We start from the raw sequence: 16,919 nt of genomic DNA, 5'->3' as shown, positions 1-16,919 counted from the left end.
CATTTAGGTATTAAATCAAGTTAGAGTTAATCAAAGTTTAAATATTAAATCAATGATGAAATTGCAGATCAAACTGATATTTTAATGAAAAAAAAAGTAAAAATCTGCAAAATTGCAGTCTTCCGCATAAATTTCACATAAAAAAAAGCAGAAATCTGCAAAATCACAGATTACCGCAAAAATTCATACATAAAAATCAGAAACTTGCAAAATTGCAGATTATTGCACAACTTTGTAAAAAATAAAAAGCAGAAATCTGCAAAATCGCAAACTTCCGCATAAATTTACAAAAAAATGCGAAGATCTGCTAATTTTACAGATCTCTGCAGTTCTGCATCTTAAAAAATTTTCTGATGACAACAAATGTTACATGATATTAATCCATATGTTAATTAATTTTATCAAGCTGGAAATTTGTTAAAACATAATCCTTCATTAGATTTAAAATTAGTAATTACTAATAATAGAACAAAGGATCCATATGGGCTAATTTGTCTACTCTGCATTAAAAAGAGTTTTCACAATTTTTGCAACTCAAAATTGTTTTGTAATACCAAAAAATCATCTGATTGATGATCACTTGACTAAATAATAAGTTGAACAAAAATTTACATTTGCGAAACTTAAATTATTAAATGTAAAAGAGCTGTAAAAAAACCCATTTCACTAATAAAAAACCCATTTCTCATATATATGGAATTTTTAACATATATTATTAAAAAGTAAGTATATTTTAATAAAATATAAAGTAAAATAAAAATTTATATAGTCTTAGTAGCTATAAATGTTTATAAAAGTATAATAAAAATATCATATAAAAAATGGTATTATAATAGATATTTTCAAACAATAAAAATAATTATTTTATGTCAGAATTTGTATTACCATCTTTAGACGCAAATATATCAAGATTCACTGATCCGTTTTCTATAATTTTAGGCTCGTTGGAAAGCCCTTGTTCTGGACTTTATAGGCGAAAAAAGAGCTCACCGATTGAATCATTAGATCCAGAGATATTTACGTTTAAAGTTGAGGTACGAACTTTTTAATATGCTTAAATGCAAATATCTTGGGATCCACTGATTCATTTTTTATAAATTTAGGCTCTTCGGAATGCCTTGATCTGGTCTATATGAGCGAAAAAAAGAGCTTGCCGATTGGATCATTAGATCTGGAGATATTTACGTTTAAAGTTGAGATACAAATTTTTAATATATATAGTAAGTGCTAAGAATTATATTAATTTAAAAGAAATATTTACCAACTTATAGTATAATAACATTAAATAAAAGTTTTTTAATATTCACCCCAATTTACTGTATATTATATAGTATTTTGTATAATAAAAATGTAACAAAATCAATATTTTAATTAAAGGTAGACAAATCAGCCCATATGCTTGACTTTATAATACTCCAAATGCATCAGAAGTTGCAGCTATTATGATAGGTAATGGACAAGAAATAGAACACCAAAATTGAGATATTGTATTACAACCATATGAAGGTAATATAAAGTGGATTTCAGAATTACATTGTGCTTATACACCACTTCATTATGTTGTTATGTTTCCTAGAGGTGAAGATGGATAGCATCCTAAAATACCTATATATAATAAAAATAATAATATTTCTATACATGATAATAATAATGAAGTATTAGAAATTTATAGTGATAATGATGAAACAGATGAAAAATATGTTACTGCAATGAATTATTTTGCCTATCGACTTCAAATTGGTCGTCCTAATGAAGCAACAACTTTACATTATTTTGGTCAACTTTTTCAACAATGAATTGTTGATATGTATACAATAGTAGAACATACACGTCTTAATTATTTAAGATTTAATCAAAAACAAATATGTGCAGAATTACAGTATATAATGGAATTCAAGATGCAATAATTTCAGATGATAGAACAACAAATGTAGAACAACGAATTATATTACCATCAAGTTTTACTGGAGGTCCTCGACAAATGCATAAATTATATCAAGATGCAATGGCTATTGTACGAGTATTTGAAAAACCTGATTTATTTATTACAATAACTTGCAATCCAAAATGGCCTGAAATTCAAAATGCTCTTCTTTTGGATCAAACTGCATAAGATCGTTCTGATTTAATTAGTCATGTTTTTAATATGAAATTAAAAGCAATATTTTAAAAGAAGATATTTTTGGAAAAGTATTAGCTTATTTATATACAATAGAATTTCAAAAATATGGATTACCACATACTCATGTTCTTCTTATTCTTGCTCAACCTTATAAACCCAAAACTGTTGCAGATTATGATACAATTATATCAGCTGAAATTCTTAATAAAAATAGTAATCCTAATATATTTAATACTGTTAAGCAAACAATGATGCATGGACCATGTGGTATACTTAATTTAAATGCTTCATGTATAAAAGATGGAAAATGCTTTAAAAGATATTCACGAAATTTTCAGAAAAATACTATAGAAAATGAAGATGATTATCTTATTTATAGACAAAGAAATAACAATCAAACTATAGAAGTAAATAAAATTAAGTTAGATAATCATTGGGTAGGACCATATAATCCATCGGAAAATTTTTTGGGAAGCAGATCTGCGCAGATTTTTAGAAATTATATCTGCGCAGATCTTATACCCTGGCGCAAAACATTAGAGGAAAATTCTAATAAAAAACTGCGCAGATTTTATAAATAGCAATATTCTGCGCGGATTTTTAAATAAAAAACCTTTGAAATAAATCGAAATATAAAATACAATTAATATATGATAATTTATAGTCCATTTATATTAATTAATCATAATCAATTCTTTATTTCTACCAAAAAAAAGCAACGTAAAATTTTGCGCAAAAATACAAATTATAAAAATTAAAGTATTTCAAAGAAATACGATTAAAAAATATAAAATTACGAATTATAAAAAAAATTAAAGTATTTCAAAGAAATACGATTAAAGAATATAAAATTATGAATTATAAAAAAAATTAAAGTATTTCAAAGAAATACGATTAAAAAATATAAAAAAAATGATATAAAAAAAATTAAAGTATTTTAAAGAAATACAATTAAAGAATATAAAATTACGAATTATAAAAAAAATTAAAGTATTTCAAAGAAATACAATTGAAGAATATAAAAAAATGATATAAAAAAATTAAAGTATTTCAAAGAAATACGATTAAAAAATATTAAAAAAATGATATAAAAAAATTAAAGTATTTCAAAGAAATACGATTAAAAAATATAAAAAAAATGATATAAAAAAATTAAAGTATTTCAAAGAAATACAATTAATCCTAAGGAAATTGCGAATCTAGATTATTAATCTAAAAAAAAATGATGATTTAGCTTAGTAAAATAATTCAATTAAGTGTATAATCGAACATAAATAATAACTTTAACTTACAAAATCATCATAATTTTCATTTTCAACTGAATTGCTGCTCTCTTCTGCGACTGCTGACTCATATTGATCGGTTCTTTGACTAACTTCTTTCGCTTCTTTTTCAGCTAATTCCTCCATTATTCGAGGAGTTATTTGCGTTTTATTTCTAAATGCTTGCTGTTAATTAATTATAGATTAATATCTGTAAAATATTAAAAGATTAAAAGAACTGCAAAAATTTGTGAAAATTATTTACTAGAACAAATTCGACTCTTTTCGTAACAGACTTGTCATTACACTTAATACTATAGCTATTGGGATTTAACAAGATGTCACATATTGATAAAATATACGCACAATGCGTAAAAGGAAGTTCTTTATCCCTATACTGTTTGAAAACCGAATGGCCAATTTTCGTTAGAATATCGTGATTTTTGAAAAGTTCATAAAACGCATTACGCGTTTTTTGATTCTGTTTTTATTCAGCGATCTTCATAGAAGGAGAATTGTTATCTATGCGTTCCAATCGCTGTTCTCCAAAGACGGAAAACATGGCACTCCTGATACTTGCGGCAAAATCATTTCTCCTGCTTCTGCATTTAGTTTTTATCTAAAAAAAAAGTTAAATAAATATAAAAAAATACCTTTTTTTAACGATTATTAATATTTCACATACCTCTGCCAACAACTTATCTGAAAATAAAGAAATCCACGCGTTTTGCCCAATATTTTTAATGTAATGTTCTGCATGTTTAGATAAATATATTTCTAAAGCCTTTCGGTACTCTATATCCAAAGGATATAAAGACGTTGGAATAAGTTCTTTAGCTACATTTTTATAAACGCGCTGTGAAGATATTTGGTTATTATAAGTATCTTTAGATTAAAATCAAGTTGATAATTTTTAATTAACTTACATTCCAGAAATCATCGCTTAATACATCACTTTTTGCAACATTTTGCGTATCTTGAATACTTTTTTGTTGCTGATCTCCAATATATCGACAGCAGTTTGTAGATGGCGTTTACCTTTCCATCTAATGCATTCATGGCATAATTAAACTCTTTCACAGTTAGGTAACGTTCACCCTCTACATTATGTGGTTTTGGTAAAGGCTCACGGGTATCACTTTTATCGTGGTTATTATTATGTTCTTCGTTATCATCGTCATCGACGTTATAATAATCAATTTCTTTATCAAGGTCAATTTGCATTGGACTAAGTATGGGAGTTGGCGTCCTCGAAGTTCTTTCATAACTCATAGAAGTTACAGATGGCGTCAATGTAGTTAAAACGGAAGTTTCAGTATGTGCAGTCCTGACTAAAGAATTCTTGCGATTTGTTAAGGATTTCTCACGATTTGCTGGAGTAAAAGAAACAGATTTAACTAAAGATCTTTCACGATCTACATCAAATGGAGTAACGAGTACGAAAGGACCAGTAGGTGATTTTTCACGATCTGTACGCAGATCTTTAGGAATTTCTGAAGATTCTACTGTTGGCGTTTAGCAAAAGTTAATTGTAATGTTAAATTGCAAAATATCAGCATCTTGATGACTAACTACCTGATAACATTTGTGCAAATATATTTTGTTGGCTTTCATTCTGTCCTTCAGAAACGTCAAGTGCTTGTTTTCTTCTTTGTCCTTCAGGGAACGTCAAGTGCTTGCTTTCTTTTTTTGAGTTTTTTGCATTTTTTGACCTTTTAGACGCCATAATCACTTAAATTCTAAATTCGTAAAATTTGTATAGGAAAAATATTGCGGAGAAAAATTCAAACAACAATTAATTCGAAAAATTGAAAAAAAATTGTTAAGATTCATATAAATGTAAAAATATGCGACGATTCAGCCAACCGAAAAAAAATGAAAAAATTCTTACATTATAAATAATTGAAAAATTGTGTAAGGTTAAAAGTTTTGTTGGAATTTTTTTAAAAAATCAGTTACTCCTGAATTAAAATATATTTAAGGATCAGTAAATTAAATAAATTAATTATTGCGACGATTCAGCCAACCGAAAAAAAATAAAAAAATTCTTACATTATAAATAATTGAAAAATTGTGTAAGGTTAAAAGTTTTGCCGGAATTTTTTTAAAAAATCAGTTACTCCTGAATTAAAATATATTTAAGGATCAGTAAATTAAATAAATTAATTGTTAATGAATTGGTAAAAAAATCAGTTACTTCCAAATTAAAAATATCAGTAAATGAAAAAAATTAATTACTAATCAGTAAATAAATTAATTATTTTTCAGTAAACAAAAATAATCAATTATCAGTAAAATTTATATTCGCTTGATAATCAGTAAAAAAAAAATATACCAAAAGTAAATCTTCATAAATATTTCTCGCGTGAAACTAATCGAAAAAATTTTCCTGCGTTAATTTCTAAACTCGCATTGATTTCTAAAGAAAAATGATCAGATATAAATGTCAAATTTGCAAGAGATATTTTTCAACTCCCAGCGGTTTGAGACAGCACGCTAATGCCAAACACCATGGAAGAACAACAACTTCTCGACCAAGTGAACCAAGTGAACACGTTCAAAGATTCTCGCGACAACTATCAAGAACAGCGGTTATGCCAGAACATGATGTTCAGTTATGGAACACACCCATTACAATGCCAGATACATTTACTTCACATGAAAAATCCACATACCAAGATGATAATATTGGTGAGATGGAGGATATAATAATCAACGAAATTCCAACTCAAGATGCAGACAATTTAGAATCTGAACCACGTTATAATCTGCGAAAAAGATCAAAATCAGAAAATATAGAAGAGAGAGCTGAAGAAATTTTTGAAGAAAATTTTGAGGAGTTGGGAACAGAAATACCAGTAAATCTTGACAATATTGATCTAGATCCTGAAGATCTTCAAGGAGCATCGTTAGATGATGCTTTAGATGCTATTGAAGGAAAAAATCTACGAAACACATAGCAAAGTGGCCAAACGATGCATACAGAGATTTCATGAGATTAATTGTAGAGGGTAATATATCTAACAAAATTGGAGATCAAATAATTAAATTCTTTAATAAATATAGCAATCTGGAAGAATCTCCATTACCGAAATCAACCAAAAATGGCAAAGACCATTTCAATCAAATAACTTCACCTTCATTAGACTTCAAAGAAAAAGTTGTTTCAACCTACAGCGGTATTGACATTACACTCTACTATCGTCTCATATTTCGCGCTATTCAAGCTCTTCTGCAACAACCAGAAGTAGCTAATAATTTTGTCTATAAGGGAATTCTAAAAAAAAAAGGGTAAATTTAATAATTATGAATAACTAAAAAGAAACTGAAGATCATCACTCATATTTTTGGTTGTTTATATTCTTAGGATAATGGAAGCGAAATAAGAGTGTTTGGTGAGCCATATGAAGGTGACTGGTGGCTGAAAATGGAGAAGACTCTTCCGCCATTAAATCACCTATTGTCTATCATCTTATATTCAGATGGGACCACTTTCGATGGACTGGGCAAGACATCAGGCCATCCAGTATTTTTAACGCTTGGAAATGTTCCAAATTGGGTTCGAAACCTACCAGAATCTAAAATACTTTTAGGTTTTTTGCCTAAAGTTCAAGATTCAGGCATTAAAACTACTGAAGTCTTTACAAAGTTTGCAGCGTAAAATATTTCACAAATGCTTTAATATTATGCTTTGGCCTTTACTGAAGAAACCTGATACGTTATGTTTTGGGATTAATGGACAAGCGAAAACATTTGCTGCACGAATTTCTTTTTTTCTCACGGATATGCTCGAAGCAGATGATGAGACCGCTACATATAAAGGAGCGCGATGTAAAATGCTGTATGGTTCTGCAAAATAACTTAAACGATATGAAACTTACACAACAAGATATACTTTTCAGAACTCATGAAAATATGAAGGAAATGGTTAGCGCTGGACAAGGAAAGGAGTATTCTGTACATTACGTCAAAAATACCTTCTGGGAATTTCCGTAAATATCACTAAATTTTATAAGTAATGACGACGTTGTAAAAATTTTTTTACATATATAAATTTTTTTACAGAAATCTGAATATTTACGAAGCGTGCGTTCCCGACCATATGCATCATATCGACCTTGGACTTTTTAAATATCAACTGGAGTTTACGCAGGAAATCTTAAAAAAGGTTGGAGGGTTGGAATTACAGAAGATTTTCGACAAACGTCTTCGACAAATTCCACGTTTTCCAGGCCTTAAATTGTTAAGTAAAGTAGGTTAACTAAAAGTAATGACAGCATCAGACTATCGTCATATTATGAAGATAGCGATTTTTGCTTTGGATGAAATTTTCAGCGAAGAAAATGAAATAACTTGTAAAGAACTTTGTGAACTTTACACGAAGTTTAATAAAATGTATACTATGAGCAGACAAGAATCATATACCGAAAATGAACTGAATATCTTTGAAGTAAGAAGAAAAAATTTAAAAAAATTAACTTTCTTTAAAAGTTAATAGATGATCTAACTACTAACTAAAATAGGAAGCAATCATTGATTGGTGCATAGAGTTTAAAAGGATATTCTCCCCATTATCTACTACGGATTGCAGTTTTCCAAAGCTGCATAGTTGGCGTTATCATGCAGGTAATATAATTTGAAGATGGTTATTAATTTATACAAATTTTAATTTAATTTAATTATTTCAGTACCTGCCATTGTCAAATATGGTGCACTGAATGGCCTATCAACGGAGACTTACGAAACGCTCCATAAATTATATATTAAAATTCCATATCGAGCAACAAATAGAAAACACGTGATGCAACAACTGGTGAACGCTGTTAGTAAAAGTTTTATAAGATTTTTTTTAACTTTTCTCCAACCATAAATACTAAACTATTAATATTTTTGCAGGTAAAGCGTAAAGAATTAACTCCAACTACCAGCGGCATGAAAGTCATTCGTCGTAAAACCGAAGGGTTTGGAAAAATTCTTTGGGAATTAAATCTAGACTCCATTGATGAAAAAATAAAATCTTTAAAAAAATCTGAAAATCCGCCACATCTAAATTATATTGAAGGATTGGCACAAATAATTACAGCGTTGGATACTTTTTTAGACACATCCTCGCAAGATTCAGAAAATGATTTTTTTATCAAAATTTATGATTCAGTTCATCTAGAAAGTGGAGAAATTCTAAGATCAACAGGTGAATTCCAAGGAAAAGAATGGTTTAGCAATGTTGCAGTAACTCATGCGGAGGATCAAGGACAAGACGAAGGTGCTTGGTACAGAAAAGTAAGTGAACTTTAAAAATTCGTAAGTACAATTTTACTTCGTAGTTCTTTACAAATTATTTCTTTTCAAGGTATTGCTATTTTTAAAATTCTTTTGAGAATCATATAAAGAGCCATACGAACTTGCTCTTGTTCGTTGGTTTGACATTCATCCAATAGAGCCTATAGTCTATGGTTACTCCCAATTATACTATACTGAAGAATATAACATTATTCCAGTTGAATCTATCAATCAGGAGGTTCATATAATTCCGAGGTTTAACAAAGAAAATTGCTTTCTGTTAAATAAATATATGTTCTAAATCTTCAAAATAAAATTGTATTAAATAAAGAAAAATGACGTTTCGTCATCCATACAGTATATCTAAAACGCCACTTTAGCTTTTTTCGCTAGTTTTATGAAAAGCCTTTCAGATCGACAAAAAGAGGGAGTCTTTAATAGTATGATATCTTACGGGTTGCTAGTAAATTAAAGCAATTAAACAAACTGTAAAAAATAGCAATTTATCTCATGATTTCCGTCAGTTAGTATTAGTACAGAGTTTTCTTCAGTTAGTAATATAGTGGTTATAAAAGCGGAAATCTGCAAAATCGCAGATTACCGCAGAAATACATACATAAAAAATTGGAAACTTGCAAAATTGCAGATTATTGCATAATTTTGTAAAAAATAAAAGCGGAAATCTGCAAAATCGCAGATTACCGCAGAAATACATACATAAAAAATCAGAAACTTGCAAAATTACAGATTATTGCATAATTTTGTAAAAAATAAAAAGCAGAAATCTGCAAAATCGCAGACTTCCGCATAAATTCACAAAAAAAAATGCGGAGATCTGCTAATTTTACAGATCTCTGCAGTTCTGCATCTTAAAAAATTTTCCGATGTCCTTATTTTACAATTAAATATAATTGTCATATTAATGTGGAAATTTATTCATCAATTACTGCTATAAAATATCTTTTTAAATATGTATACAAAGGTCATGATTGTGCTACTGTAGAAATTGTAAATGATGAAATAAATTTATATCTTGATGCTTGCTATATTTCAGCATCAGAAGCTTCATGGAGAATATTTCATTATCGTTTACATAATGAAAAACCTGATGTTATACAATTATGTGTTCATCTTCCAGGTCAATATAGAGTATTATTTCAAGATAATAAATAGTTAAAAGATATAATTAAACATTCTACTATAGAAAAATCTACTTTTACTGCATGATTTGATGCTAATACTAAATATCCAAATGCAAAACAAACTACATATGCAGATTTTCCTATTCAATGGATTTATAATAATCAAACTAAAATTTGGAAATCAAGACAAAGAGGTGATTCTATTGGTCAGATGAATTTTGTTCATCCTGCAGCAAGTAAACAATATTATTTAAGAATGTTACTTAATATTATTTGTGGTGCTACTTCTTTTGAAAATCTTCGTACAGTAAATGGAATTATTTATCCTTCTTTTAAAGAAGTATGTATTGCTTTAGGCTTATTGCAAAATGATGAAGAATGGGATCAATGTTTAAAGGAAGCTAAACAAGTACAAACTGGAATACAATTACGTAAATTATTTGTTATTTTACTTTTATTTTGTGAAGTAACAAGACCTGAAGTACTTTGGAAAACACATATTTCTACTCTTAGTGATGATATTTTTTTTCAAGTTTGTTAAAATACTGGAAATATGACTTTAGAACTTACAGATAATATACGTAATAGAGCTCTTTATCATTTGCAATCTATTTTAAGTAAATATGGAAGAAATCTTAGTGAATTTCCAAATATGCCTATTCCAATTATTTCTTCTAATAATGAACAAAATACTAATTGTTTAATTAGAGAAGAATAACAATATGAAATTGAAGAGCTTGCAAAATCTATTGAAGATAATTTTTTCCGTTTAAATATAGATCAGTAAGCTGCATTTAAAAAAATTATTACAACTGTAGAAAATAATACTTCTGATATTTTTTTTGTGAATGGTCCAGGTGGAACTGGAAAGACCTTTTTATATAAGTAAGTATTTTTTTATTTTAATTTACTAATTATTAATAACTAATACAATATATATATATATACTAATAATAATATAATATAGTACTTTACTTGGAAAAGTTCGTTCAAATAGAGATATTGCTCTTGCTGTAGCTTCTTCAGGTATTGCTACACTTCTTTTACCAGGTGGTCAAATAGCTCATTTCTGTTTTAAAATTCCTATTAATATTTATGAAGATTCTACCTGTTCTATAAAACATAATTCAGATTTAGCTTCACTTTTACAAATTGCAAAATTTATTATATGTAAGGTTGCTTGTCTAAACCTCTTCAAAATCCTACGATTAGTTTCATCAAAATTTTACTATAGATTTATTATAGTTTTGGCAGAGTTTCGGCAGTTTCAGCATTTATAATAAGTTTCAGCAGTTTCACCTTTCTCCAAAGTTTTACCAGTTTTTAATATAACTTTAATATAGTTTCGGCAGAATTTCACTTTTCGGTGAAACGCCATCTTGCCTAAACCCCTAGGTTTCGGCAAGCAACCTTAATTATATGGGATAAAGCTTCAATGACACTTAGATATGCATTTAAAGCTGTTGATAGAACATTAAAAGATCTTATGAAAGCTATAGATCCATTATTAGAAGAAAAACTATTTGGAGGTAAAGTTATAGTATTTGGAGATGATTTTTGTCAAATACTTCCAGTAGTAATAAAAAAAAATCGTGAAGATATTGTAGAATCTTGCTTACGAAGATCAACTTTATGGACTTATGTAAAATTAATAACATTGAAGATTAATATGTGTTTATTTCGTACAGAAAATCAACCTGATGCTGCTGAATAAAAGGAATTTGCTGAATGGTTACTTAAAGTTGAAGAAGGACGTATTCCTACTATTAGAGAATTAGAAAATAATATTATTTGACTTCTTAATAATATTATTTTACCATCACAAAATATTAATGATCTTATTAATTTTATTTATTCTAATTTTACAACTCATTTTAATCCTCAATATTTGGTTGAACGTGCTATACTTACTCCAAAAATGTTGATGTTAATAATGTTAATACTATTATTATGAATCAGTTTCCTGGAGAAGCAGTTGAATATTATAGTGCTGATATAATTGAAAAACAAACAAATCCAGAACATCAGTATCCAATAGAATTTCTTAATTCTTTAACTATTGGAGAACTTTCTCCTCATAAATTATCATTAAAAATAGTATCTCCAATTATATTAATCCATCTGATAGTCTTTGTAATAAAACTAGATTAATTTGTCATTCTTTTCAAAAGCATGTTATTGAAGCAGAAATTATTACTAAAAAATATGCTGGATTATACACTTTTATTCCACGTATTACTTTATCACCTTCAAATATTAATTTTCCTTTTACTCTTAAACATCGTCAATTTCCAGTACAACCAGCATTTGCAATGACTATTAATAAATCTCAAGGACAATCATTAAATTGGGTTGGTTTGTATCTTTCAACTCCTGTATTTTCTCATAGGCAATTATATGTTGCATGTTCAAGAAAAACATCAAGAAAAAATTTAAAAATTCTTATTATTAAACAATTAGGAGATAATGCAAATTTAATCAATTATACTTATAATGTTGTTTATCCAGAAATTTTTCAATAAAAATTTTTTATTATAATTTAATATAGATATATTTAAATATTAACTGTTAATGTAATTAATAGGTGAATCCTAGTACAGATAAAAAATAAATATGATTCAGAAATATGAGCAAATCGCTTGTTTTTGACCGATCCAATTTTTACAACAAGACATTAGATCAATATCCAAATTTATATAGAGAATTTAGTAGTGAAAATTTTAATTATTATGGTATTACTGATGAGACATCATACCCATTATGCAAGTTAAAGTATGATGATGAGGAAAGCATAGAGGGTACATATAAAGCTGAATCTTATTTTATTAAATGTGAACAGCATGAAATTGAAATAGTTGCATAGTCATCGCTTTGTATTACATTTGCTTTATTATTATTTTTTTACACTTGTCAACTATTACCTAATTAGATTGATTTGCAATTATAAAAAAAGGCAATATGGCCAAGTCCGATAAAATATTAACTCCTGAATATCTGGATTAGCATGTCAAATTAACTGGTTTGCCAAGTGTTTTGACGAATAAGATTTGGTTCAGCTTATACAAAAATATAAAAAAGAAACTGGGCATAAGCCATGGCAATTATCAAAAGTACATGAATCAGAAGTCATAAATTCTCCAGAAAACAAAGTATCCGATTTATCTTTTCCTCCTCTCATGGTGAGCAATATCAAGAAAAAGGCCCATCACTTTGGCCAGATCGATCTGAATTAATTATCAAGTCTTCTTAAAGCATTTCATATACCTGAAATTCTGAAATAGTTTTAGAGGGATTGATAATTATGATTTTATCGCACCTCGGCTGTGAAGCTCGCATGCCCTATTTGCGATGGAAAACATGGGAATTATGGATTATATGGCTCATGGTACTGCGAAAATGGGAATCAGTTCTCTTATGATCCTGAATTAGCGAAATTGTATTCCCAAGATAAGTTGGAATATTGTCTTGCTTGCAATACTTCAAGCAATAAACTCAAGTTCGCAATTGTAGTATAGTGATTATGTAATTTTGTTGCAGAGTAATGTTTCAAATAATTAGTAGCCTGTAACTTTACTGTGACAAGCTTATCACGCTCTTTCGCATAAACTGATTACGTAGCTGTGACATTTAATGTCACAAAATAAAAATCATATGACTGAATTCCGATTACTGCGTTCATATTAAAATTGATTGCATCACTGATCAGATCTGTGATCCCTCTATAAAACTAACTTGTTACCCAATTCTGCAAAAAAAATTCTTTTCTTTTCTCATTTATCGTTGTGATACAAAATAACAGTAAAAATGTCTATTGATAGTACGCCTATTACCCTTTGGTGTCTTGAATACAGAAGTAGTTCCTTCTCCATTACCATTGGAAACAATAATTCTATTTTTGATCTAAAAAAAGCTATCTTCAAGAAAATTAGTGTACCTAATAACGTAAAAGCTAAAAACCTTAGTTTATGGAGTGTTAATGTTGAAGAAAGTCAGTTGGAGAGTAACACCCCTGATGGTTTAATGACTGTTGAAAATGAAATAAAAATCGCAACGCAAAAAGTTGGCAACACATTCTATGGAGTTCAAGATAATAACATTCGAGTTGTTGTTAGAGTTCCTGTTGCCACCAGTAAGTCAATAATTTTTAGTCAACGCGATATAACAATTTTTTTCGTCTCCTCTGTCATATTCGCTAACAATACCAAATACTTACTTATTCTTGTGCTTTTCTTTCCTGTTTCTTATCGTCAAATCTGTCCAAAAATACATTTGTGTTATCGCAGGTCAACCCGTTGCTGGTAAGTGAATCGTAATAAATTAGTCAACGTGAGTGAACGTGTTCTTGCCTGATTTTTCATTTTAATCTTTTCTGTGTCACAACTTACCAATACTAATTTTGTATAACTTATTTTACAGTTCCAAGTATTCCAAAAAGTAATTTTCTAATTTTTTTGTTTCTTACATTGTTATTATTCTAACATTCTTACAATATTTCATTATCCTAGATATAACTGCTGAAGTAATAAAACAATTAGTTCAGAGTCCTGGCCAACTTCCTAACAGATCTGATTTAGCAAACTTTCTTAACGAAAATCCTCCTGTAAAAATACCGCTTGCCCCTATTCATTTTTTTCAATTTAAAACTGGAGATCTGGATGGCATAACTGATGAAGAACGAGATATATATTTTATACAAAATGCAGAAGAGGAATGTACATCACTTTTTTCAAAACTTTTAGGACAGTTGATTTTCCCTCCCTCATATGGAAAGAATGAAAACTCATATCATGATCTGTGGGATAGTATTATTAAAAATACAATGAAGATATTTGGAAAGCATAATACTAGTTTGCCAACATTGGAATTTGATCGTAATACTAGCAAACGAACCACAACAGGTAAAGCTAATTAAATAGCAGTGGTTGAGGCAATATAGAATATATTAACAAAAAGGTTCATAGATCACAATCGCCCAGATATGGTTGTAATAGTGAGAAATATTTGTCCTTTTCAAGGTGAAGAAAAGTCCCAGGAAGATGCAGAAGATCTTTCGAAAGAATTAACCAAAAAATTCCAAGGTTGAAATTATGGAAATGCTCTATACCTCTTCGCATACTATGCCGTTGGAGTTCTTGTTACATTTGTTACATTGCATAAGCCTATAAATAATTTGAGTAATAAGAGAAAACAGAGTGTTTATTCTGAGCGGATTGCAGAATTTGATTTAGGACATTTATCTGATAGAATTCGCATTATGAATTTCCTTCGAAATATCTGTTAGTACTTTTTTTGAGCTTTAAATTTTTCTTATGAAATTCTAATTTGTATTATTGTTGTTTAGGCCATGTATTACCTATTATAGTGAATTTATGCCTTCCAAGAGATTTTCCAGACTTCGAGACAATAATTCGATCAAATAGAACTGTTGTTGAACTTAGATATGCGATTACGAAAAAATTTACAAACGAAGGACAAGTTACTTACCTAAAAGAAATTTATGGAATGTTGCAGGTAAGATCGAAAATTTCAGTTTTTTTTTAAAAAGGTATATTCTAACGTTTATATAGGCGAATAATGTTAGATTTTCTGATAGATTGGAATATTCATCTAAGCATTCAGTTCATTTGGTACTGCACAGAGAACAACAAGAACCAAGTAATCTCAAGGAGTTACTGCAAGCATTAATTTGTATACTAACTTGTTTGAAGGTAAAGTTTAGTATAGATGCATTGTTATTATTACGTAGATATTATATTTATAGATTTCATGTGATATTCAGAGCATGCATTCAATTGATCCCAACCTGATAATGCACAGAGATATTCAATGGCCAAATATTATTCGTCGTTACGATAAATACCGAGAGATTATAATTTAATTTGATTTTATATCTTACTTTTAAAGCCGTGAGCTTTTGAAAGAATTTTCTAAAAATGATTATGCTCATGAAATGCTAATAAGAAAACATAATTTTAAGGTTGATATTTGGGGTATTGGGCATTTAGTTGCTTCATGTAATATTAGTAGTATTTCTTCAGATCTTTCAAGCTTTAGTGTGAATTTGTATAAGAGTGATCTGAAGAAATGACCGAAATCTACAATTCTTCTTAATCAGACAAAAGAAATGTTTAGTAAGGTAACTGTTTGTAACAGATTTATTTCTTATTTTTTTTTTGTTTGTCTATAATACAATTTTAATAAAGATTAAACTTTTAGTGGTTTGTAAATAATGATTGGCTGAGAAAGATCAAAACTGTGTAATGCATTTGTGACTAATTTTGAATTTGTATGGACTTCAGGTTGGATAACGAAAGGAAAAATATAATAGCTTGTATAATAATATAATTAATTACATTATTAAGATTTAAAAAAAAGTTTTATTTTCACTTTGTAATGCAATAAAGCATGTCAAAATTAGTAAAGTATTATTTATGTGCGTCAGGATAAATAAAGAAATGTAAATTGATCAGCATTCTGAAAGTGATTTTTAAGAGTAGCTTAGTATAGCGAATTATTCTTCTCGTTTCTCAAATAGTCGTTCGAAAAATAATTATGTATATTAGTCCACAAACATAGCATAGACATCATGTATTATAGGCGCAGCTGTTTTCGTATTTATTTTTGTATGTATCAATAAAAAATTTTCTTAGCAAAGTGCGTGAATTTTTTCAGACTTTTAGGATATATGATAGATGAGAAACATGATATGATTAATTCTGTAAAATTTCATAAATTTTGCTAATTTTTACAAAAAATTTTAAGTTAATTATTGCAATTTCACGTATATAATTAATTAAACAATGTTGAAAGTTGTATGCAAATTTGCACACAATTTTTTTATTATTTAAGGGATAATAAAATTTGAACTTACAGTATATGATAGTTTTAGATAAAGTTTCTAATAAAATTAGATATATAAATTATAATAAAATTTGAATTTAAATTTGAGTTATATATCAGATATGAATTTTTTAGGATCTTATAACTCCTATTAAAATTACGTTATCGCTGTCAAAATTACAAATTCATATTAAGATAATTCTAATAAACTATAATTCATTTTTTTATTATTATTAAATGGCAAGATATTCTACTTTTAATAATTTTTTATTA

General features: G+C 28.2%; 5 protein-coding genes across 5 annotated transcripts; 4 read left to right on the top strand and 1 right to left on the bottom strand.

Moving 5' to 3' along the window:
* Positions 1-3,871: 3,871 nt before the first annotated feature.
* On the bottom strand, positions 3,872-5,110 carry OCT59_018030 (uncharacterized protein; the record flags this gene model as incomplete). The annotated part of the gene is made up of 4 exons (XM_066148487.1): positions 3,872-4,003; positions 4,070-4,240; positions 4,423-4,889; positions 4,960-5,110. 4 exons carry the CDS (start codon positions 5,108-5,110, stop codon positions 3,872-3,874), a joined length of 921 nt encoding a protein of 306 aa, XP_066004413.1.
* A 2,144-nt stretch (positions 5,111-7,254) lies between these two features.
* Positions 7,255-8,679, top strand: OCT59_018029 (uncharacterized protein; the record flags this gene model as incomplete). The annotated part of the gene is made up of 6 exons (XM_066148486.1): positions 7,255-7,376; positions 7,450-7,636; positions 7,688-7,834; positions 7,908-8,010; positions 8,073-8,206; positions 8,281-8,679. 6 exons carry the CDS (start codon positions 7,255-7,257, stop codon positions 8,677-8,679), a joined length of 1,092 nt encoding a protein of 363 aa, XP_066004412.1.
* A 3,077-nt stretch (positions 8,680-11,756) lies between these two features.
* On the top strand, positions 11,757-12,328 carry OCT59_018028 (uncharacterized protein; the record flags this gene model as incomplete). Its single annotated transcript, XM_066148485.1, has 3 exons — positions 11,757-11,903; positions 11,978-12,161; positions 12,267-12,328. 3 exons carry the CDS (start codon positions 11,757-11,759, stop codon positions 12,326-12,328), a joined length of 393 nt encoding a protein of 130 aa, XP_066004411.1.
* Positions 12,329-12,432: 104 nt separating this feature from the next.
* OCT59_018027 (uncharacterized protein) lies at positions 12,433-12,669 on the top strand (the record flags this gene model as incomplete). The annotated part of the gene is made up of 1 exon (XM_066148484.1): positions 12,433-12,669. The coding sequence occupies one exon, from the start codon at positions 12,433-12,435 to the stop codon at positions 12,667-12,669; it is 237 nt and encodes a 78-aa protein (XP_066004410.1).
* A 941-nt stretch (positions 12,670-13,610) lies between these two features.
* OCT59_018026 (uncharacterized protein) lies at positions 13,611-15,684 on the top strand (the record flags this gene model as incomplete). The annotated part of the gene is made up of 8 exons (XM_025324300.2): positions 13,611-13,935; positions 14,090-14,104; positions 14,223-14,240; positions 14,312-14,704; positions 14,822-14,884; positions 15,148-15,317; positions 15,374-15,514; positions 15,586-15,684. The coding sequence occupies 8 exons, from the start codon at positions 13,611-13,613 to the stop codon at positions 15,682-15,684; spliced, it is 1,224 nt and encodes a 407-aa protein (XP_025186978.2).
* Between the last annotated feature and the right edge of the window lie 1,235 nt (positions 15,685-16,919).

This window comes from Rhizophagus irregularis, chromosome 27, assembly GCF_026210795.1.
Source record: "Rhizophagus irregularis chromosome 27, complete sequence".
Classification (NCBI taxonomy): Eukaryota; Fungi; Glomeromycota; class Glomeromycetes; order Glomerales; family Glomeraceae; genus Rhizophagus; species Rhizophagus irregularis.
Note: the sequence above shows the minus strand (reverse complement) of the source record. Positions and strands in the feature narration are given on the sequence as shown.